Genomic DNA, 24446 nt, shown 5'->3' with positions numbered 1-24446 from the left:
AAGACGGAACCTCTTTCTGAGGTCCTCATATATGGTACACTCTTCTATTAGATGCTTGATTGTCAGTGTTTTATTACAAACACCGCACATTGGTCTCACTTCGCCGGTTAACAAATATAAATAGTTAATCGCGTGTGACCGATTCTAAGTCTGGTCACAGCTACTTGTTCACGGCGAGTCAACTTAAAGTCGCTTTTCCATTTATAAGGAGAAGTTTTTACCGAGTTTAATTTTGTATTTAAACTCCTCCATTCAGCATTCCACTTGTTTTTTTACTATGTTTGTTAGACGGTTTTTAACATCTGCCACTCTTACAGGAAATGCATCCAAATCATCGCAGACTGTTGCCTTTCTGGCAGCTTCGTCTGCGATTTCATTACCTGTAATACCAGCATGCCCCGGAGTTCATACAAATACGCATCGCTGTCCTCGTTGTTTTAGAACGTGTAAAATGGACAGGATGTTTGCAATTAGGACATCCTTAATGTTCTTGTTCCGAATTACGAAAATGTCATGGTTAATATTCTAGATTCTAAGAACATTATTATCTATTGGCGTTGCTCTTTTCTGCATTTTAATACCTGATGCTGGTTGTCACGACTTAGTACTGTCAATATTTTAATTGACTCATTTATTATTATTTTTTTTCTCTTACTACCTTCTTAATCTTAGCTATCTGTTATTCTTGTTTGTCGTTTTATTTAACTGTTATCAACTGTTATGTTGTTATAATTACATGAAGAACTATTTTTAAGATTTGTTCTGTATTATAATGTTTGCGTCCAACGAGAGCCATCATTGGCCCTCAAGTCTTCTTCATTTTTGTCATAATTTCTCATTAGATTTAATTATGGTTTCAAAATATATTTTAAGAAACGGATTGTAAATAAAGCTTAAGAGAAAAAAAAATATAAATTTGTTTCAACTCCAGTCAAAATAACTCCAAAAAATAGTTCAGATATTTCAATGCAGTCAGAGGATGTTTGATTTTTGAGCTTAATAACATTACTTTATAAGACAGTTCTTAATATTTTCTTTTTAATTTAAGAAAAAAGAGTAAATTGAAATGTAAACAATAAAGTATGTATATGTGCCTGTGTGTGCGCGTGCGCATGTTTGAATATATATATATATATATATATATATGTGAGTGTGTGTGTCTAAATACATTAAAACGGATCACAACTAATATTATGTGTGAATATCAGTGAACGAATGCTACCACAGCGATCCCAACGGAATAGTCTGATTTAATGAATTTAGACAGCTCATCAAATGAAAGTACTCTGTTAGGAAGATGGCAAAGATGCATACATTGAATATAAGGTAATATTTCAGAACTAGACCGAGCTTCGTTGAACGCTTCAATTAAGTGCTTAACGATAAAACAGTCTCTAAGCTAAGCTTATAACATTCAACAGCATCCTTCCATCTATCCCCATAGTCTATCCATTATGGAGTTTTTGTTGACACTACTTATGAATGATAGCCGTACATCCCATACCACCTTCACCGGTTTCTCTTAAGAGAGGGAAAAAAAAGAGAGAATATTTTTAAAACTAAGGAGATTTCAACTTCCTATCTATTTTACCTGATATTCAATGATATAAACTTTATTAAAATGTCAAGAGAATTATTCTTCATTATTAACTGTGAGGGATTTCAAAATAAATTAAAATTATTAATATTCACTTACAACATTTTGCATTTTAAATACATCTAATATAATTCATAATATAAAAGGATTATTTTGACACTTTTTTTCTCGAAGTAATCCTCTAACCTACATCAAATTTTAAATTACTACTTGTTAAAACAAATTGACAATATAATCTGTTTAAATTAATTTAAAAAAAAAACATGAAAATACAAAATATAAAAATATTCGGTACTCATCTGAACCAATATTCTTAATATTTTTCTAACAATTTTAAATGAATAGAAATAAATACAAGTGCGCGCGCGCGTACACACATATACACACTTTAAATGTCAAATTTATACAATAGAAATTAATAATTAATAATTTAATTTGTTCTTAAAACGACGCTATTCGGTCTCCACTCTTGTAGTTTTATCATACTGTATGACCTCTGCAAAATACTCAGCATTTCGTCTTGTGCTAAGACGACAATGTCTATTTTCTATCTTAAGAAAATTCTATGTTTACACTCTATATGAACTGTTCTGCGGGATTTGTGTAACTGGAACATTGAACTGCGGCACTGACATAATTGGAACTGAACACAACCTTCTACATAAAACGTTTTATACGCCTGTTATTAATCACAAACAATTTCGTAGAATCTTTTCTTTTTATAATATACATATATATTTATTTATTTGTTAGGAACTGATTCGATAAATATGGTGTTATATATCATACTAGTTACCCGTTTACAGCTTCGCCTGCGTGATATGGTTTCTTGCGTTTGCCGTAGCGGTCAATTTTTTTATGTTCTTTAGTCAAGTAACCGGAGGCAGGTGCAGCCATACAGTTACGGTGGCCGTGGCTGTTTCGGTTGAGCCATAGTGCCGTATACCTTCTCACCCGTTAAAAAATTCGAATTAAAAAACCCGATAATGGTTTTTAAATAGTTACCTGAAGAGTATTTGCAAGCCTAAAACTACCGATTATCTACTTTACTATAGTCGGGATTGGAATAATTTACAATCATTGTTCAAACATTTTTTTACCTTTCTTAATCACCTTTCAAAATCGAATTTCAAAAATCTAGAAATTTGTTTATCGACATGAAGATTACACTCACCAAAAATAAGGTTGATTTCTTCATTTTTTACCGAGAAATTAAGAAAATAATTATAACTCATACGCTGATTAACGATTAATATTAATTTAAAGTCTTCCGCGTTACCCGAAGGTGATTTTACCAATATTGTATTTAAACTCTCTGATCAAATTATTATGTTCCAGCAAAACTTGCTGGAGTGCTGTTATTAGTTCCTTCTTCAAGTTTGGAACAATATTAGTACGAAGAGAAGTTTTATCAGCGTCAGAAAGAAAGTAAATCTATAAAAACTGGTGATCGACACCAGGTACTGACAATAAACTTCCTACGCGATGGTAAACGTGACGTTAAATTTTAAACGTAGGTATAAAATTCCCTTCTGCAATTTATTTAGCGCCAAAAGAAGTCATCTGAAATAAAGTTTTGTATTTTCTAAAATTATCGAGAAAATGTTTTGACAAAGGATGAGATCCTAAAACTATACTCTTGATTGGTTCTGGCAGCTCATTAAGTGAAGGAAGTCAAACTTTCCCATCAGAACAACACATGTCTGGTGCTTCATCTTTCCATTTTTTTGCAAAATAATGATTGCATATTTTAATCATTGCACAAATTTGTAAATTTTTACTATTAATATAATCCAAATGAGGATCATATTGAAAAACAGATCTGAACTTTAAAGGCTTTCCTATATTGTATATCTTTGTAAAATAGAGCCTCACGCTCTTCCATATTCTCATGTAAACCCGATGTAGACAATCGTCTTGCATCTATAGATTTTCTATCAATATTACGTTTCTTCCGTTTCGCACGGCTTTAAAAAGAATTCAACAAATACCGCCAAAATAAATAGATAAATCATCACTCTCTATAAAAAAAGGATGGTGTGTGGGTTTGTTTATTTGTGTGTGCTCACATTTTTATTTTAGCTGCAATTGGCGCAGAGCAGACCAATAGTGTTGCGCCGGCAACTGCACACGGCACCCTCCACGACTCTCTACCGCTAGAAGCAGTCCGTTGTCAATTAATTAAAAAATTATTTAATTAAATTTCTAAGCGTAGACTATTTTCATTTATATATTATATTTATATTTTCATTTACTTATTAATTTTATAAATTTGAATAATCAAATATTTATCACAGAACCAATATATCATATTAGTTGAGAAATCGAATAAAACTAAATTAACCTAACTGCTATACGTATATCAAAGAAACCAATTAAAATTGTTTGATATTCAATAATTAAGAATTATATTGTCAGCATACGCTCTTATAATTAAGTAGACTGAATTTAGTGCAACATATCCGCCGCCTAGTGGAGAGCTAACACACTACTTACGAACACAGTGAAGCGTTTATTTTAATGTTGATTTTTTTTTTTTTATTGTTGTTTTTAATGTTTTTTTCAGATGAAATATATCTATAAACCTTCTCAGTTATGTCAAGAAACGGGTAAAAATTTGGTTGCGATTGATCGATCGGGTAGTTTGTTTATCCCGAATCAAAAAAATACCTTCCTCTTTATGTAATAGTATAGAGATTTATATGAGAAAACAGATTTTTAAGTCTTAATTTTCTTCGGGATCGTTCCTTTATCTTTCTAGTAATAAAACCTGATAAAATCTCTTTCCTTATATCTAATTAAAGGAAAATTCTACTAGGTGGAAAAAGTTAACATATTAAATGTGAAATACAAATGAAAAATCAGTTATAACTGTTACTACCTTTTAGCATTGTAGTTTACTCGCCCTCTATATTAAATAAAGAAATTAATAAATTTGTTAATAGCTGGCCTTTAACAGCTGAAATTTGATAAATCTAAAACTAATTATCTTCGAATGATGGTCATCCGTTGTAATAAGGGAATGTACAAAGCAACTACGGTGTTCTAAAGAGACAACTAGATCGCTCACTAATTCCCATGTTTATAAACTTTTACTTCTAGAGAGTTATAAGAGAAAAAAATAACTGTGAGAGCAATTCAAGTGTTTTTGAAAAGCAAATCTGAATCGTACATTATACAAAACAGTTTATTACTTTTTTTTGTAATGCCCAAATTTATGTTCTGTAACCCGTTGAAATTCGGGATAAAAACATTCGTTTACAGCTAATCGGAAAATACCTTTTTTTTATCCTTTTTTAGACACACCAGGGCAACTTCGGTTGGCCTGATGTGAAGCGGCGATAACTAATCACCACTCAGCAGCAGCATCCACCCATTGGTCCCTCCGGGATCCCGACTGGTTTATCGAAGCCACAGGACCTCCGCTTTTGGATGCCGTGTAGTCCCTCCCCAGAAGGGCTACCCTACCACTAGTTGGGGTCCGAGTATGCCCCTTGCATACCCCGCCAACCCTCGCGCGCCCGCCCCTCAAACTTCGAGGTTCCCTCGTGCGTCATCGAAATGCCTCGACCCGATCACCGTTGCGTGTGATCAGGCCAAGACACGCTCAGCAAGAAGGCTGTCTCTCTGGCCCTGCGCGGTTCCTCGCTTCGACTCCCAGGCGACCTAATTTTTTTCGCCAGTTCCCTGTTTTTCTTTATTTTTTATTTTTGTCTCTAAATTGCACGTCGTATTATCATTGCGAGCATTCAGTCATAGCTCTGCGTTGCAGATCAGATCTTGCGAGCATGCATAAGTAGACAAGTCGGCCTAAAAGGACTTGTCGCAACGTCGTGTACCGAATATGTAAAACCTCAGTGAGGAAATACAGAAGACCAAGCTTTATAAACATGTTATTATGCAAAAGAAATCTTACCTAATAAGAGATAAATGAAGAAAAAAGAAGCGATACCTATACAAGAGCTACATGGGTAACACAGCAGTAGCTGTTCATCCTCGTGAGAGCGTCACGTGACGCATTAAACAAGACACAGTGATTAAAAGAAAATAATACATAAAAATCGTGAGTAGTACAATATCAAGGAAAGCAATACCTAAAGAATACAATCATGAATCTAGACTTAGAAAAAAAAAATAAAATAAAAGATACAATGAAAAAAGACAACAAAAAAATTCCAAGGGTCCTTACACCCGTGGGTTACAACAGGTTGCACGTGAGTAGACAACCAAACGCATCTACGGTGCCTTCAAGCCTCATGTTGTGTGCCACCATCGCCGACAGACCAATCGGAAAATACCTGCCAGGATTCAAGTTTCCGGTTCTTTTTAAATCAGCATCCCTTTTAAATTACTAATAACAGTTAAAAAAAAATCTTTGCTTCAAGATTTTTGTTTTAAAGACGGAAAAGGAGACAATTAATTAGTGTTGAATGATTCAGCGAGCGCTTCACTAATTTAATGGGTTATGTAAATCTGTTTTTACCTTTTATTTTTCTTTATAGTAATGAATAATAAAAAAAGCTTAACTTCTAACGATAATTTTCCGTCTAACAGAAATTATTTGTGAGGTTTTAAAATTCTAGTTCTTTTAATATTAATATCCTTTTCAAGTTTTTTTTTAAATTTAGACCTTAAGTAAGGGGACTTTTAAAGAAAATAATCTAATTAGTTTTCTTAAAGACCGACTTACAAATAATAATGCTACGTTTCAGGTTTCAAACTATCAGGGAAAATGTTCATTGCGATGAATGAATTAGTAAAGGCTTTCTCATTTATACAAAAATTATCAACTACAGTTAGGCGCTAGTTGAAGAAGCTGATAAATATCAGCTCTAGCGGCAGTGAATCGGGTGATTTGATAACATCAAATACAGTCTACGGTCGATGAATGGAAAGAAAGAAAATATCGATAAGTATCTTGTAGACCTTATTTTAACATTCAGTCCCGAAGAAGTGGAGGAGTAGTGCGTACCGAGCTAATATTGTTAAATGTATTAAGAAAACAGTAGGCCTTCTAATCAAGCAATATTAGCACGGTTTATAAAATTCGAGAAAACGGGATCCAGATCAAAAAGGAGCGTAAAATATACGCGCGTACCAGAAAATGTTGCGAGAGTGGAGTCCACTCTACATCCAAGTTCTATTGGGTCAGCAAGACGGCACTCACTATCGCTAGGTATTTCTGATAAATGTGTAAGGTAAATAGATTTTACTCCAAGATGCCTGTATCGTCCGTATAAGATTCGGATCACGTATGCACAATGAATTACGTTTGTTTTCTATTATTGTTTATCGGCAGTACTAATTGTCGATTAAAACATTTAAAAAAATCGTTCGGCGAGTGATGAAGCTCGCTTCCACTTTTGGGTTTGCCGATAATCTAAACATACTGTACCGGTCAGGTTTAATTCCTCAAAGTTACACGAACACCTGCTTCATAGAATAACCGGTTTTTTTTTTGTCTTCAGTCATTTGACTGGTTTGATGCAGCTCTCCAAGATTCCCTATCTAGTGCTAGTCGTTTCATTTCAGTATACCCTCTACATCCTACATCCCCAACAATTTGTTTTACATACTCCAAACGTGGCCTGCCTACACAATTTTTCCCTTCTACCTGTCCTTCCAATATTAAAGCGACTATTCCAGGATGCCTTAGTATGTGGCCTATAAGTCTGTCTCTTCTTTTAACTATATTTTTCCAAATGCTACTTTCTTCATCTATTTGCCGCAATACCTCTTCATTTGTCGCTTTATCCACCCATCTGATTTTTAACATTCTCCTATAGCACCGCATTTCAAAAGCTTCTAATCTTTTCTTCTCAGATACTCCGATCGCCCGAGTTTCACTTCCATATAAAGCGACACTCCAAACATACACTTTCAAAAATCTTTTCCTGACATTTAAATTCATTTTTGACGTATAAAAAATTATATTTCTTACTGAAGGCTCGTTTAGCTTGTGCTATTCGGCATTTTATATCGCTCCTGCTTCGTCCATCTTTAGTAATTTTACTTCCCAAATAACAAAATTCTTCTACCTCCATAATCTTTTCTCCTCCTATTTTCACATTCAGCGGTCCATCTTTGTTATTTCTACTACATTTCATTATTTTTGTTTTGTTCTTGTTTATTTTCATGCGATAGTTTTTGCGTAGGACTTCATCTATGCCGTTCATTGTTTCTTCTAAATCCTTTTTACTCTCGGCTAGAATTACTATATCATCAGCAAATCGTAGCATCTTTATCTTTTCACCTTGTACTGTTACTCCGAATCTAAATTGTTCTTTAACATCATTAACTGCTAGTTCCATGTAAAGATTAAAAAGTAACGGAGATAGGGAACATCCTTGTCGGACTCCCTTTCTTATTCGAATAACCGTACCCTGTATAATCAGACGTTTTATCAAACAGAGAAAAACTAAGATAGTTTTCTTTATATTATAACTCTTACCCGGTCCGATACTAAAACAATGTAAACATTAAACACGATCTAAACTAATAAAATAAGCAATAAACAATTTTTATATTTTATAAGTACTGAACGTAAAAAGAATAGCTATTCTACTTATAAACACCATAAACCGGCATTCTTCGATCCGATTCCTCCTTTGACATGAAAAATAAATTTATTGTTACAATAAACTTGCCGTAGTAAAATTTATGAACCGAGCAGCTCGGTAATATAAACAGGTATCACAGAGTTAGATGCGATTAGTAAAAGTAATTATACGATTCAGGATCGTTAATAATTTTAACGTAAGTAAAACATAATTACATAAATTATATTATACGTTTATCTACGTAGAAATGTATCGTAATTTGTAATTTGATGTTTCAATTAGAACGTATTAAATAGTTTGAAATAAAACTCCCCGTTCGTTTTTCGGAAAAAAACGCAATGGTTGAGGGAGGGGAAAACAGAACGTAACGAATTACATACAAGCACCGTACGTAGTATGTATGTATATATGTGCATAACTGAGAGCCTAAGCGAGAAATGTGTACACTGGAGGCATTAATGCGTCGTTCTTTAGCTTACGGCAAGCGTGAATTATGATGTAACGTCCTCCCTCTTTTACATATGTATAGACCTGTATGTACACATATAGTATATAAATACTATTATATATTATCTCAACGTAAAGGGTACTGTCCCTTCCAACCGAAGCGCATTTATCACAGGTTTGCAGGTTTCATTGGTCGCTAAGTAAGCTTATATTACCGTATTTATAGTCGATTATTATTAAATTATAGAAGAGAGATTAATTTTAAGAAGAGAGATTAAAAATCCCTCTTCCTAAAAATAATGCGTCGTTTATTAATCAATAAAGTTATAAAATTATTATTAATGAATTTATTTTTTAAATATATATTAAGTCCTATGTACGGTACTCCTAATAAATTATTTATTGTAGAAAAAAAAGAAATATTCATCTTTACTAAATAAGGCGCAAGACTATTTTCGTGCTGTAAATCAAAGCGTTTCATAAGAATATTCCTGATTATTTTTCATAGTTTTCTTTTTAAATATATACGAAAACATTAAATTTTCGATCGCTATGCAATTTCCCGCAAACTGTGGCTATCACGGTCTCCGAGTCTTTCACTACAAATTTTAATTTATGGAAGCCATCTTTCAAGAAATCCTTACACTTTTGGACGAATTAAAAAACCAAACAAACAAAAAATCAGCACCTCTATCGGTATTTCTGTTGGAAAGTGGCTTGAATATAAGAAACAAGTCGACGCATTTTGAATATTTATTGTGACACAATAGCGGAAAAAAATAAGAATACATTCTCCTTAGTTTCTATTTTGTTTTAATCGTTAAAGATTTTATAAAGATTTTTTTTTTTTATAAATATGTTGTGTTAGCATTTTATTCGCTTGAACTTCAGTAACTTTTTGCCTTTATCGTTTGGTTGAACTATTTTCCAGTTATCTAAAAGAGGTTACTTTTTTAATTTTACGTACTTATTTAAATAAATTATTTTATTTGCTAAGAATATTTAATACATTTAAACGGTTTCAACTCAAGTATGTTGTAAAGAAATTTACAACAATATTCTTGCAAACAAATATTTTGAAACAGGATTTTAAAAGAATATTATTTTTTTACGTTATAAATGTCACAGTATAATCATACGATTAAATTTTTAATTTAAATCGTTCAAAGAATTTACAGATAAAACCATTGATATTAAATGGACATGAAAAGAACGAATTGCAATAAAGACAACACAATTATCGCAGTTCAGTGACGAAAACAAAATCCAGAATATTTGGTAATTAGGGATGGAGTAGTATTACAAAAAAACTAGTTAAAAATGGAAAAATCATGAAGAATTATTAAAAAAAGAATAATTTTTTTCAAAAATCTATAACATGAATTTCGAATATTAGAGATAATTGAATGAATATAGTTAGACTTGATCGGGAACTTTTTTTGAAGGTCAGATCACGGTAAACGAAGATGGAAAAATCTTCTAAATCCTGAGAACGATAAGTCTGACGGTTAGCTGTTTAGATTCATCTGTTTTCTTTGTTCACTTGCTCAATGTAAATATCTCCTGTCATTTTCTTCTTTCTTCTTATTTGTTAATGAAACACCTGATTTAATCTATTAATTTACGAATACTACTTACTTTCTTTTACAACGTCAACCGATTAACATATAAATGTATCTGTGCTAGACAGAAAGTTTAATCTTTTATAAATATGTAATTAATGTAAATATGAATAAACAAAGTATAAAATATTCATTTTTTCTTTTATCCGGCAGTAGTTAATGTATATAATTATCACAACCGACGAATTGCTCCGCGGCTGAAATTGTCGTACAGTTAGCCGTTGAACTTATGAATCCAGTAAACCTACAATTTTCAGGGGAATTTAGAGGTAATGGATATCTTTATCGTATGACTTGTCCCTTCATCAAATCGTCATATGAACTATTCGGTTTGATTGTCAGAGCTCATTTATTACCCAGAAAGAAACCCTTGATTAAAATGTCAGAAAATATTTCGAACAGAAATCGTTTCAAATTTTATTTGATCAATTATAATTGTCATTAATTCTTCCGCGACGTGCAAATCACAAAAACTATCCCCGCAAGATTGTGGCAAAAGAAATTCCGTTTGAAATTCCAAAAAAAAGTTTTTGCAAAAGTTCTATAAATTCTATTTGCTTTAAATTAGCATCGCTTGAATTTTTTTGCTATAATAAAGTATGATTTTATTTAATCGTTTTAAAGAGCAAACTGAGTTATTAAATGCCCAAAAATCTATTTTTCGTCAAGGTGGCAAAACTCACTGAAAATATTTGTAATTAATAATTTGCTGACGTTGATATTATCTAAATCGTGTTATTTTCTATGTTTAATTATAATAAACTAATTTTTCCTAGTTTTGTTAAAATAGGTTAAATAGCATACGCATAATTTATAAACACATTAGAACAAACACAAATTGAGATAACGGGAAAAATTTGAATAAACGATGCGACTGAGTCCGAAACCTTTTTGCTTAGTTTTAGGAAACGTGAAAATAAAATAAATATGCGTTTCAAATAAATAAATTCAATTTTAAATTCGTTGTTTAGATATCGTCCGTTACAAAAATTGTAAAAATAGAAAAAAAAATGTTTTATTGAATTTCTGATACCTACAAAGTTTTCCTGATTTTTAAAAAATCGAAAATAAAATACAATACGTATGAATTTATAATCTTACCGATTATAGTTACCTCTTATAGAACGTGATTTAGTTACAAGAAGTATTACTTTTCGAAAAGTAATCTAAAAGTCCCTTAAAACATTGATATTTCAGTCTAAGTTTTACTGCTCGTCTAATTGTGTAATTAATACAACAAATATACGAGTGAAACTATTCTAAAATTTCAATAACAGCATTATATAAAGATTCGTTTACATAAACCGAGCGATTCGTGAGTTTTAAACCGACATCTTACGTATAACGAACGTACATACAGAAATTATGTGATTTACGTTTGTCAATTATAAATTATTGTTTCCATATAATAAAATATCACATATGATTGAAATTATAACTAGGAAAATATTCGCCCTTGTTTAGTGATTTTGGAATCGTGATAAAATTTCGAAATTCTTAAATAACCATTAGACTAACTTATTAATCTACTAATTTTGCGATGAAGTGGGGACAAGTTACCAGAGCGATTCGGGCATGCGACTTATCGTAATACTATCTTAACCGAAACCACCTTTCTAGATTTTCTTTTGACTGCCACCGCTTCCTTAGCTAGGTCACGAATGCCCATATCTCCTAGAAGTACGTCCGGACGAGGCCTACAGCGAAGGTACTAAGCTGATTTATTTATATGTAAATATAATTTACATATAAAATTTAAATTTATATATATTTTATTTATTTATATGTAAATTTCTACCGAGGCATTTACATCGGTGGCATCCCAACGAGGCCTGGATTATTACTATGAGATGTAAAAAGTCAGAGGGCGATAGATGACCCCGTTAAAGCCCAAAAGGGCAAGGAACGGAGGGGGATGTGGCAACCGGAACGTCACTAGTCACTAAGCGGGTGTCTTCCCCTATGGGATTGGGATATCTCCTAGAAGGAAGAAGCTCCTACTATTCCGCTTTAAAAAAATTTATTTTGTACAATTTTTCAGATCTATAGAAAAATCTAACGAATGTCTTTTTCATCAGGATGATACAAAGGTACCTCCAGAATGTTCCGAATCTGTAAATAAAAAGGGCTTTCATTAAACGCCCTTAGTTTGACCTTACACTATAGAAATCATATTTAGCCTAATAAGCAATTATTCTACGAATTGTTTTTTGGATATTGTAATCGATTTACCAGAAACTTTCAACGCATTTTAAAGAAAATATTGTAACAAATCTACCAGGAATTTCAATCGTTAGTTTATCACTGGCGCTTGGTAATAAAACAGTTTGAAACATACGAGTGGTTGGAATAGAAATTAGTCGTTGAACTAAATATTTTACTACATTTAAATCCGGTAGAATACTCTGCAGCATCAAGGATCGAAATTTGATAATAAACAAGTTTATGAAATTTATAATTCCTTGGAGGTTAGTAAGTAAATAACCAAACTAATTGAAGATAAACTTAAACTGAAACTAGAATTGAATAAATGAAATGTTATTCATCTGTTAATTATTAAGCGACTATTAATTATAATATCGCATACAATTTTAAAGAGAAAACTGAAGCACCTTTCGTCGAAAGAAACTAAAAATTGTGCGCGCATTTTAACAATTATCAAGATTAGATTAAAGAAATTATAAAAAAACATACAGGTACACATGAATGTAAGAAAAAATAAACGAAAACGTTTCCAGTTTATTTTCATCTCAAAAAATGTTAAATTTTTATAAACGGTTCTTGAGTTTACCATATTATTTTATTTAAATTATCGTTGCTAATACCTCATCTTTTATATTAAGTTATATCAAAATAATTTAAATATGTATTTTTGAAGTACTAAAATTATAACAAAGATATTAACATTACGTGAAATGTAGGCAACTTCTGTCAATAAAAATAAAATAAATATACGCGAAAGTAGTAAACAATGACTAAAAAGTTTAATTTGATTCATCAATATAATGCAACTGTATCGAAAAATGTGTATAGTACAAAATGATTTTGACAATTCCTGACATGAGTGGTTAATTGAATCCAAACTACCAATTTACACCTGTTTCCACTGTCAAGTATTCAAATCCGAATAAAAGCAACTATTTTTACTAGGATTTGAAACTAACAATCTTCGACTTCGAAATTAGCTGATTTACGAAGATGAGTTTTACGGCTAGACTGAATCGGTGGGTTAAATTTAATTATTACTACTAATTTTTATATATATATATATATAAGAAAAAACAGATAAGAAACATGAATAAGTAGATTTGATCGAGTTAGCAAACGGGAGAAAAGAATTATAATGCGATGTAAATAAGCACAGTACTATTTATTTTTCTATTTAGTCTCCGGAACCACCGTAAGGTATTACTTCAGAGGATGATATGTATGAATGTGAATGAAGTGTAGTCGTGTACGGTCTCAGATCGACCATTCCTGAGATGTGTGGTTAATTGAAATCCAACCGCAAAAGAACATCGTTATCTAGTACTCTAATTCGTATAAAATTAAGTGCCTTCACTAGACACCTTAGAACTCTCGACTTGTGAAATCAGCTGATTTGCGATGACGAGTTCACCGCTAGACCAACCCAGTAGGATAAATAAGTCTAGTAGCATAATATAACCCACCGGGTTGGTCTAATGGTGAAAGCATCTTCTCAAATCAGCTGATCTGGAAGTTGAGAGTTCCAGCGTTCAAATCCTAGTAAAGGCAGTTACTTTTATATGGATTTGAATACTAGATCGTGGTTACCGGTGTTCTTTGATGGTTGGATTTCAATTAAACACACATCTCAGGAACGGTCAAACTGAGACTACACAAGACTACACTTCATTTACACTCATACATATCATCCTCATTCATCCTCTGAAATAATACCTGAACGGTAATTCCCGGAGACTAAACAGGAAAAAAGAAAGGAAGAAGTAGTTTAATATGAATTTACATACCGGTCACTTTATGTATTTTTTGATGAGTTTAAACTTAATAACTCGTTTTTGTAATAATCATAAAACTCGAGTCCTACGTTATTCTGTCCATTTTATTACGTAATGAGATCTCTTTTAAAAATAAAAACGTTACAGGAAACGTACCTTTTATATGAATATATTTTAATTTTATTCAACTCTTAAATTTGTTGAGGACAGTAAGAAAATATTAATTTAGACAGTTATTGCGAAAACGTTTTCACAGTTTCTTTTGCAGTTTCTTATAGAACGTAGTTCAACTAAGTTTAAAACGAAGTAGTCGCTTTCCTTTCATTTTAGTAAAAAAATTTAGTAATAAAATCAGATTATGTAAGTTAAAAGAGGGGATTCCGGAATAAAAGAAGATTATAATAGATTCTTTATTATAAGAAGATATTTTTCAAATTCATAAAAAAAATAAAATAAAATAGCGACAATTATTCTTTTATTTTTTTAAAAGTATAAGCAATATGCCAGGTCTATTCGTAAAGCGAATAGAACGATACAGAACGAAATGGAGACCGATAGACTGTATGTGCGATAATATTTTTTTATCTGTTGCGCATGCGCTACGTTGCTACGGAAACCGGTTTGTTCTTTACCGCCCGACCTGAGACGTACATAAGCTTAAATTTTCTAATTTTGTTGTTAATAAAATATATAAATCAAGATGGGGACAATTATTATTTTCTTTATAAAAACATTAATACTGTGACTTACCTACGGATTTGCGGCAGCAACAATTGACTAGTATGTTTACACGCATCCACACAGGTGCGTCGAAGTTTCCTGATTTTTTCTCTAAGTTCTGGACAGTCTCTAGAAGTTCCAATATGTATCAGCAAATCTCTAAATAGTGCCACTTGGCTGTTGATTTCCGTTATAAGCTGTAACAAAAAGAAAAAGAAAATTATATTTATTAACTTCATAAATCGCTATTAACATCGCAACTGTATAGATTAATTATTTATATTTTCTTTCCCAGAAATAAAGTAAAATTTTATGAGCGATTGTATTTTTATGATTATTAACTTTAAAGAAAAAATTTTTTCTTTGTTTTTTTTTAAAATCCACTAAGTAAAATTTAGTAAAATAATACCAAAAAATGGTACCTAAGTTGATAAATGACCAACAGAAAAAGCTTTAAGCTAATAAACCTGAATTTTTTACTAGCCCTGAGAAGCGAAACTCGTTAAAAAACAAAAGAATTCTATTATTTTTTAATAATTGAGATAGGAAGATAGAAAACAATTTTAAAGCTCTTTAAAACCGCTGAATTTTTTCCGTCAAAATTTGATTTGATTGTAGAACGCTTTGGAAAAAAGAACAGTTCAAATAACACAATTTTACTTATGTTATTTACGGTGGTTCAGTTAGAACGTTATGACAATTAACGCGTTTCTGGTGACAACCGCAGAGATATTATACTGTTTTACGCTATCGTACTTTATTATTAAAGTATATATTTATTAATCGTAACAAAATGAAGGTGTATTACAAGGTTTAAAATTAAGGCGTGATCGGATGACGTAATTATCTTTTAGCATATTTCTCTGGAAGAATATACGGTTTAAGCAGTAAACAATTTTTCAAATCGGTTCAGTAAGTTGTAGGTTACCCCGGTTAAATGAACAAATTTCATCGTATTATAAATAGCACGAATCATTAAATCTTAAATGAAAATAAATTTTCATATATTCTCCTAATTATCTGGCGATTAGATTATGAAATGTATAATTTTGGAAGCCTATACGAAGAATTATCTTAGCTGGTAATAACACCCGGTAGAAAGATTACGGTAAAATAAAGTTATCAAAGTAAAGGTATAATAAAAAGAAAATGTAAAAGGAATTTACGATACGAGTGAGGATTTTGCAGTTGATAAATGGAAATCTGCGTACTCTGTATTGAATGTTAATGTCTCAGATCAACGGTAAAATGACAAACCGGCATAAAATGCCCGATCACGTTTCACTTGAATATTTAAGTAATGAATCAGTTGAAAATCTTACAAAAGAATTCGTCATTATTTTTTTTTTTAATCTCGGCTTCTTTAAGGCTATAGACTTTCAATTCGTTTCAGTTCATGCGAATGAATGGTCGCGTAACTGGGAATTTTCTATAATATTTTAAACTCTTACCGTATTCAAGTTGTTAAAAGATAAAATTTCAAGTTCATAAAGGTTAATTTCTTAAATTTTTCCTCAAATATATTATATTTATGTAATTTTTTTTTAGGAGAATTAGATTATATTAAAAATTATTTAATTAAACGAAGTAATAATTTCAAAATAAAAGAATAAAGAGTAAATAATTTATTTCAATTTAATTACAATAAATTTATGTTATAATAAATAAAGCGACATAAATTCGATAATATTTTAGACGTACGTTCGCATTTTTATAAAGCTAAAATTTTATTGAAGAAAAATAGTTAATAAAGTATAAAGTTTAATAAACTTTAGTTAATTACAATATTTTAAAAGAATTTAATTTTGAATAACAAAAAATTACAGATTACAGATGACAATTTGGCCTTCCTAGATTGATTTTTATTGCTTATTGAATCGTACAACTAATTATTCAACAAGATTAAAACGATAAATACACGTACATATTCTTCATGAAGTTCATAGACATTAGGAGGAATTAAGAAATCGGGCGGAACGTTTTCTGATGAACACGCTGTTCAAACTTACGAATGTTTAAAAAGATTAAAAAAATAACAAAAAAAAGTTAAAAAGAAGAAATGGAATACGAGTACATTACTATATTATTCAGATCCCATGTCGATGTTAAATTTTATGCAACAAAAAGGCGATTAATTAAAACGATTTAAGCCAATTTAAATTAAAAATATCGACCTTTGTGGCCGAGTAGGTAGCGACTCGACATTTCGTTCGGAGATACCGGGTTCGAATCCCGGTAAGCATGGCTTCTTTTTATACGCTACCTATTTCCATCGGGCTAACGACCACAGCTGTTGATGCCCACTCTGTCATAAATAAAAGACATTTTAATCGTTTTTACAACCTGAATTTGCTTTGACGACAAATCTGAAAATGAAAAATACGATTCTATTAAATATAGAAAACGTAGTTTTAAAATATTGAACGATGAAAAAGTTTGGTATCTATAACAGAAATAATCTGTTATTATTTTTCTACCGGATGGAACATTTTATTTAAAATTAGTATTTAGTATCGACGTTTTAAAAGTATAATATATATTTTATTTATTTTAAAATTTTCTAAAATATGCTGTTTTCTTAAAGACCGCCAACATTAATGTACAGAAATTTGTCATCTTTAGTCGAAAATTAAATTAAAGAGAACCGAAGCGTAGTTCTACATATATCTCTTTAATTTTAACCGTTTATTTTCGAACATATTATATCGATTTAAAAATTTAACCCTATCGATTAGACGGAGATGTTATTCGGATAAACCGTCGTCAAATCGAATAGAACTTTTCATAGTTTGTTTAAAGATATGATAAAATGGATTTTTTTAAACTGAATAACATCAAATCTTTTACCGTGAAATAGTATAATAAATGATACACGATTAAGTTGAATTCTGACATAAAAACCTAGTATAAAAAAATCGTTTTATTAAATAAAATTAGGATTTTTTATGGAGGTAGAAAATATTATAAGAAACGGTGGAGAGGACGAGTGACCTTCAGGAATTATCATGCAAACTGTAAGAGAACTAGCTTTATGTTACCTGCACGTACAAGTTACATCGTATAGTACTGTGTCGCATTGTATTAGAAAGGATCGGAAGACATGATTTTACTCGATAAGTTCTTCAGGTAAAGTCGGAAAAAAGTCCCCAGAGAGGTACATAGGCACCAAACTACACAAACATTAACGACAATGTACCCTTTAAGGCCTCCATGTTCTTAACGTAGTTTCAGTGAAGTTTAGCTAACTGTTTATTTACTTGCGTGTGCTCTTTACGACTTGAAAATTTTTAATTTTACTATTTTCAAAAAATAAGCAATCCCCGTATAAAGTGTAAAAATATTGACATCCTTTTAGAAATATTATCTTTACACGTTCTCAGCTAACAGAAAGCGACGGTAAATTAACCAAACGGTATTTTATAATCGACAGTTAAATACAAATTAATTAACAAATATGAATACAGGAAAAATAACTACTGATACTGGTATCAGTGGCTTTATATTCACCCAAAACTACTTCCGGTCTTTGAAAAATTAATTCCTTATACGTTTTATAAATCGATTTAATAATGTATAAATGTAAACGATTAGTTTAATTTCTGACAGGTAGAAAAAGCGTTAAAGATCTTTAAATATTGTAAGATATTCTCAAATTCAGTTACATAAATAAATCCTTTCGTTTTTTTTAAGACATCCAACATATATATATATATATATATATATAAAACTCAAACAAGTTCTACATGTAAAAAAAAGTGTTTTAAGTCGTGAACTCGCCTTATATCTTACGACTTATATTTACAATGTAAGTATGACTTTTTTTGACTTTTATGTTATGAAACATTTTTCCCTGATTTCTGCTAAAAGTATAACATATTGTCGTACTAAAATTCTTAGAACTTTTATTGAGGGGTGTATTTAATAGTTTCGTAAGGTTTTTCTACCGGAAAACTTGAATAAAACAAATTCCAAAAAGTGAATTTTTAGTAAAAATTTGAGAAAATAATTATAAAATACAAATTACTTGAGTTGCAAACACCATTTTTTAGGTTTATCGTACGATAACTTCATTAAATTGTCGTAAAAAATTAAGTTTTGTAAAAAAATTTGTAGAATAATTTTTATTCAAGTAAGATCAATTTCAACATAAAGAGTTAAAGAAATTTGACTTTTCGTAAAAACAAAACAAACTTAAACGGAGCAAAGTAAAGTAAAGATGCAGTAAAGATACTGCATCATAATTTTAAACCAAAACAAGAATCATTTATTTTAATATGTAGAATATGTTTTGAATGAGACACCTCTATTTTTTATATACATATATTTGTGTGTGTGTGTGTGTTTGTACAATTTCTATAAACCTTTAACCTGTGGGAATTGCTCGAAATACTGATTCCAAAAACAATTTTACAATTAGCGTGATCTCTCAAGGAGATAGTAAACGTACTGCTACAGGTGGATAGATGATTTTTTTCTGAAATACTGCGTGTGTTGAAGAATTTACTAACTGCAATTTGAGCCCTTTGAGTGATAAGTCTGTTGTTAGTGTTGTAAACGATACATCTAATTAAGTCAATTTTTTTTTGTTTTTTAGTAAGATTGTTCATATAAAAGAAAGACAGATATCAAATTTTCAAGAAAGGTAGAAAGACAGGAAGACACACATTGTTATTTTCTTAATAACGAGCATATTAATATATTGAAATTCGTTCCGACATTTAAGCTATTTATTCGTTTGCTTTGTTAAGTAAGAAACTTACGATTTTATTCCGTAAAACTGTTAAAATGAAATCCCGTATTAATATTTTAAAAGGGGAGAAAATAATCTACAATATTAAATTTTGTTGTAAATATAGCTAAATCTTATTCTGAAAAAATAAGAATGCATTATTAAATATATATAAATAAAAATAAAGATTTTAATAATACGAGTATATTTCTAAAATTATACATCGGTAAACTTTACATAGATCACGCATATTTCTGCCTCTAAGGTAACAATACCTCCTAGTTTGCTACCATACTTACATTGTAGATTACAGTTTCACTAGTTTATAGCGATGGAGTTACGAGAAGAATATGTAATCTAACCCTTACGCCTATGACTGACATAATTAATGCTTTGGGATTTCACTTTGGTATATAACTGCATATTCTCTGTAAATTCAGACAAGCTGTCTACAAATATACATTATAGATTAATTATATCAGCCTAATAAGTATAAGGTAATAATAATAATAATAATAATAATAAAAATAATAATAGTATAAATATAATAGTAATCTGTCAAATAACTTAAAACTATTTAAAACTTAAATTAAGAATTTAATTTTATTTAAACTTCCATTTTTAATTTTGTTAAATTATTTTCTTTTTCTTGAAAAAGCTTTCCTGAAATCTTACAAACCTTTCTGAATTTGCTTACAGATTAAAATTCAACCTTTCCGAAAAATAAACTTAAAACTAATAACGTCTTTAACGATCTTAATTATTTTCATATTTATTTATTCAACTTTTATTTCAGCAAAAAAAAAAGAGTAATTTCGATAAAACTGTAAAAAACAAATAAATGAAATAATAATAGAATAAAAACATAAATATTTTTAAATTAAGGAATTCTATTTAATGGTTTTATAAAACGTATATAAAAATATTTTAAATTTCGGTACTGTTTGCATAAAAAGTTTTTTAAAAAAAGGAAAATAATTTATCTCTGTACCATTGCGATCGTTTTCTAAAACTATACTACTGTTATGATTACAACTTATTTAAAAATACATCATCTAAAAAAAGAAATAATAAGAAGTAAATAAATTAAAAATAAGTAAATAAACGGCACAGCGACTTTACAATCTGTTCCGACAAGATAATTGAACAATAAGAGAATAAGATCCATACTCGAACTAACATTAAGTAGTCACAGACCCAGCGGTTGGTGACAACTATAACAACGAAACGAAATAGAAAAGCACTCCGTACAGCCAGACCATAAAGTCACGTAATTGAAACGATAAGGCAACCAAGAATATTGTTTCTCAGCAGTCTTGAAAAATCAGCGATTATGTTATCCAATAAATTGACCGCTAAATATTTCGGGTGACGATCCAAACTATACTGATACCGTAAGCTGACCGGCGAGATTTTCTGGAGAACGGTTGCCAACTTAAGATCGTTAAAAATAAGGCTATTGATTATATACCAGGGTATGTTTAGAATTTTTCGCAGTGTTTTTGTCCGGTAGCGTTCAAGTATGTCAATACTGGAGTTGCATGCTGTCCCCACAATTCAAGCCCGTAAGTCCAAACAGTGTTCAAACCTGATTTATAAATCAATAATTTACTTGATACTGAAAACCGAGATCTACTCGTATGTCCTATCAGCCAGTAAATGTCTTTAAACTTAAGATCCAATCGTTTCTATTAGATTTGATATATTTCGCCCAAGTAAGTCGTCGGTCAAGATGAAAACCAAAATATTTACAATCCTGAGATCTCGGAATCGGAACAATGAAGATTGAAACAGGAAGACAGTGTTCCTTACGAAGGGTGAAAGTTACGTGCTTTGCTTTTATTTCGTTTATTTTTATTTTCCAACATGTAAGCCACGATTCGAGGAGAGTGATAAAATCTTTATTACTCAGAGACGCAGTAATCGGATTTTCGTGGATAGCAAGAACTGCAGTATTTTCAGCAAACGTTGCAACTGTGGTATCTGCCGTAGTTGGCAAGTCGGCCGTTAACAGAACATACCAGATTGGTCCGAGAACGCTGCCTTGAGGAACTCCTGATTGCATTAGGAACAAGTCCGTCAAAACCTCTCTATGTTTAACCTGAAAATACCTGTATTATAAGTAAGATTTCAGCACTACGTAGAAAATATGCGGTAAAACCTCTTTTTTCAGTTTATAGAGCAACCCTAAAAGACAAACCTTGTCAAAAGCCTGACTGGCATCGAGGAAAACCGGTATAATATAACAGCACTGCTTTTTTTTTAGAGTACGATTTACAAGTTCGCCTACTTCACAGCAGCATGTTGCTCTATAAACCCAAATTGGTGAGCCGGAATTTGATCGTTAATTTATTTAAATAAAAATTAAAAAAAATTATCGTTGATAATTTGGAAAAGTATAAAGTTTATAAATTCTTTAAAACTTGTTACGTTTAAAAGTATTTTCAGTTTCATAGCTTCTTTAATACGCTGATTAAAAATTATACAGCGACACTTGGAGAATTGATTTGGGATGTTAATGTAAGGAAAATCGTTCCTATAAATATAAGTTAGAAAACTCTTCGTTTTTGAGTTAGAGGTAGCACAGTATATCACCCTGAATGTCGGTGGAAGAGGAAAATGGATAGTAAAAAAAAAACTGTAGGAACAAATTAAAGGAAAATAGTATTTTTTTATTAAAATTTTTGATGTTCAAAATTAAATTTTCTGGGTACCACATATATGTCTAGTAATTTTCGAGAAAATCATTCAAAATCCATAAAACGGGAGTCGAAAAATGCTTAATAGATTTGTCGTGGAATAATTTTGTTAAATTGCCGATAAATAAAATTTTAGAGAATTTAATTTCGAGAAAAATAATATAAACAATAATTTTTCTGTCGATAGGCTACCGTTTTGTCAACCGAAATTCAGTGGAATTCTATCCTCCAAGTAATATCTTCATTCTACTCGATGCAGGAATTGACTGTAGAGGGAGCTTTATTAATCTTAGAAAAAGAAATTTTAACCGGTGATATCTGTTATATCAAGAGATGATTTACGGATGAAACAATAGCGGTAAAGGCTAAGGCAGAAGAGTAAGCAGTAATCTAATTTTCTCTGGGGATACAGTGCTTTATATACTCATTGCAATTCCGCTGAGGACACATTTAATTCATAATATACATTCATGTAAAATTTATTTAAAATGTAGATAATAAATGTAATTAATAAACCGAACGTACACTGTATTGTAAAAATTATATAAAAGGATTACGGCGAAAAAAGTGCAGAATAGCTCCGTATGCGTAGCCGTTATTATCTTTTTTTTTATGAATTATCGAATTAGATGAATGAAGCAAGCAATGATAAAACGATAAAGGTGTTATTTTATAGTTGCAGAATTTAAATTACTGCTTGTCAGATACAAGTGATGCTCATATGCATACTCACGCGTACATTTGAATATGTATACGTGCACACACACACACACACACACACACACACACACACACACACACACACACACACACACACACACACACACACACACACACACACACACACACACACACACACACACACACACACACACACACACACACACATATATATATATATATATACATACACACACACAAACACACATATTGATCTGATGGAAACAATGACATAGAAACGATGTCATTAAAACAGATTCAATTAAAACGAGAGACCATAACTATACTCCCTGTCCAATTTTCAATGCACTGTGACCTTTATTTGAATCATCAAAATTAACCCTTTGCAATCAAAACTTTCGCAATTGATAAAATTATAAAATGAATTTTTTTTTTTATTTGTACATCGAATATATTAATGATTTTTTTTTAAATTCTAAGCTTCTGAATCAACAGTTAACAACTCTTTTCTTAAAATAATAAAACAAACATGTAAGACATCGTAAAATCTTAATTTTTTCGGATATTTTTAAAAAATTTACTATGAAAGATTTTAATATTCGAATGTATTTATCGGTATAAGTTATAAGTAATATTAAAATAATATTGTAAGCTGCACAATAAGTAATCATTAAATCGTCAATACGTAACTTTAAATCAATAAACCGATAGAAACGTTTTATGTTGGAAATATATTTAAAAAATTAACGCGGGACGTGTCGCTAAGTAAATAATATATGCTTGCTGTAATCGTCTATACTAGGCGGTACCGATGAGGTTGAAACCTAATGACTCGCTTCATATAACTAAAATGAATTGAGAGTCGTCTTATTTTATAACCCGATAATTTTTCTTCGATTTCATTACTATTCAACCAGAAAAAGTTATTTTTATTTAATTATTTCAAAATTACGTTCACGTTAAACGGTCAGACAGTTTAAAACATGCCCGACTAACTTTGCTTTCTTTTTCTGTTTAGCCTCAGGAACCACCGTAAGGTATTACTTCAGAGGTTGATATGTATGAATGTAAATGAAATATAGTCTTGTACAGCCTCAGGTCGACCGTTCCTGAGATGTGTAGTTAATTGTATAACTCATTTTTTTTTTCATTCTTATCGTCCGATTAAGGTGTTTTTCTACCGACCGCTATCCAATTATCGGTCTAGATTTAAGGAATAACTGTTTCGACTAGGAATGGTTATTTATAAAAAAAACTAGCGGACCTGACAGACGTTGTCCTGACGCGGCATTATTCTGTAATAAATGCACACACATAAATATAAGTAACTTAATTAAGTTGAAATTAGCAGGAATGTGTTCTAAATTTCATTAAAATGACTATTAGTATGATATTATCAGTTTGTGATTGC

At 30.8% G+C, this 24446-nt stretch overlaps 1 protein-coding gene across 1 annotated transcript in view; it reads right to left on the bottom strand.

The window, feature by feature from the left end:
* dcma (decima) overlaps positions 1 to 24446 on the bottom strand; it is a 553558-nt gene that overhangs the window by 263855 nt on the left and 265257 nt on the right. Inside the window, exon 2 of the mRNA XM_075359100.1 lies at positions 14957 to 15123. Within this exon, the coding sequence (XP_075215215.1) occupies positions 14957 to 15123 (167 nt within the window). The remainder of the gene's footprint in view (positions 1 to 14956; positions 15124 to 24446) is intronic.

The sequence above is a fragment of the Lycorma delicatula genome, chromosome 3 (genome assembly GCF_047948215.1).
Source record: "Lycorma delicatula isolate Av1 chromosome 3, ASM4794821v1, whole genome shotgun sequence".
Classification (NCBI taxonomy): Eukaryota; Metazoa; Arthropoda; class Insecta; order Hemiptera; family Fulgoridae; genus Lycorma; species Lycorma delicatula.
The sequence above is the reverse complement of the archived record's forward strand: the minus strand, read 5'-3'. Positions and strand labels throughout refer to the sequence as shown.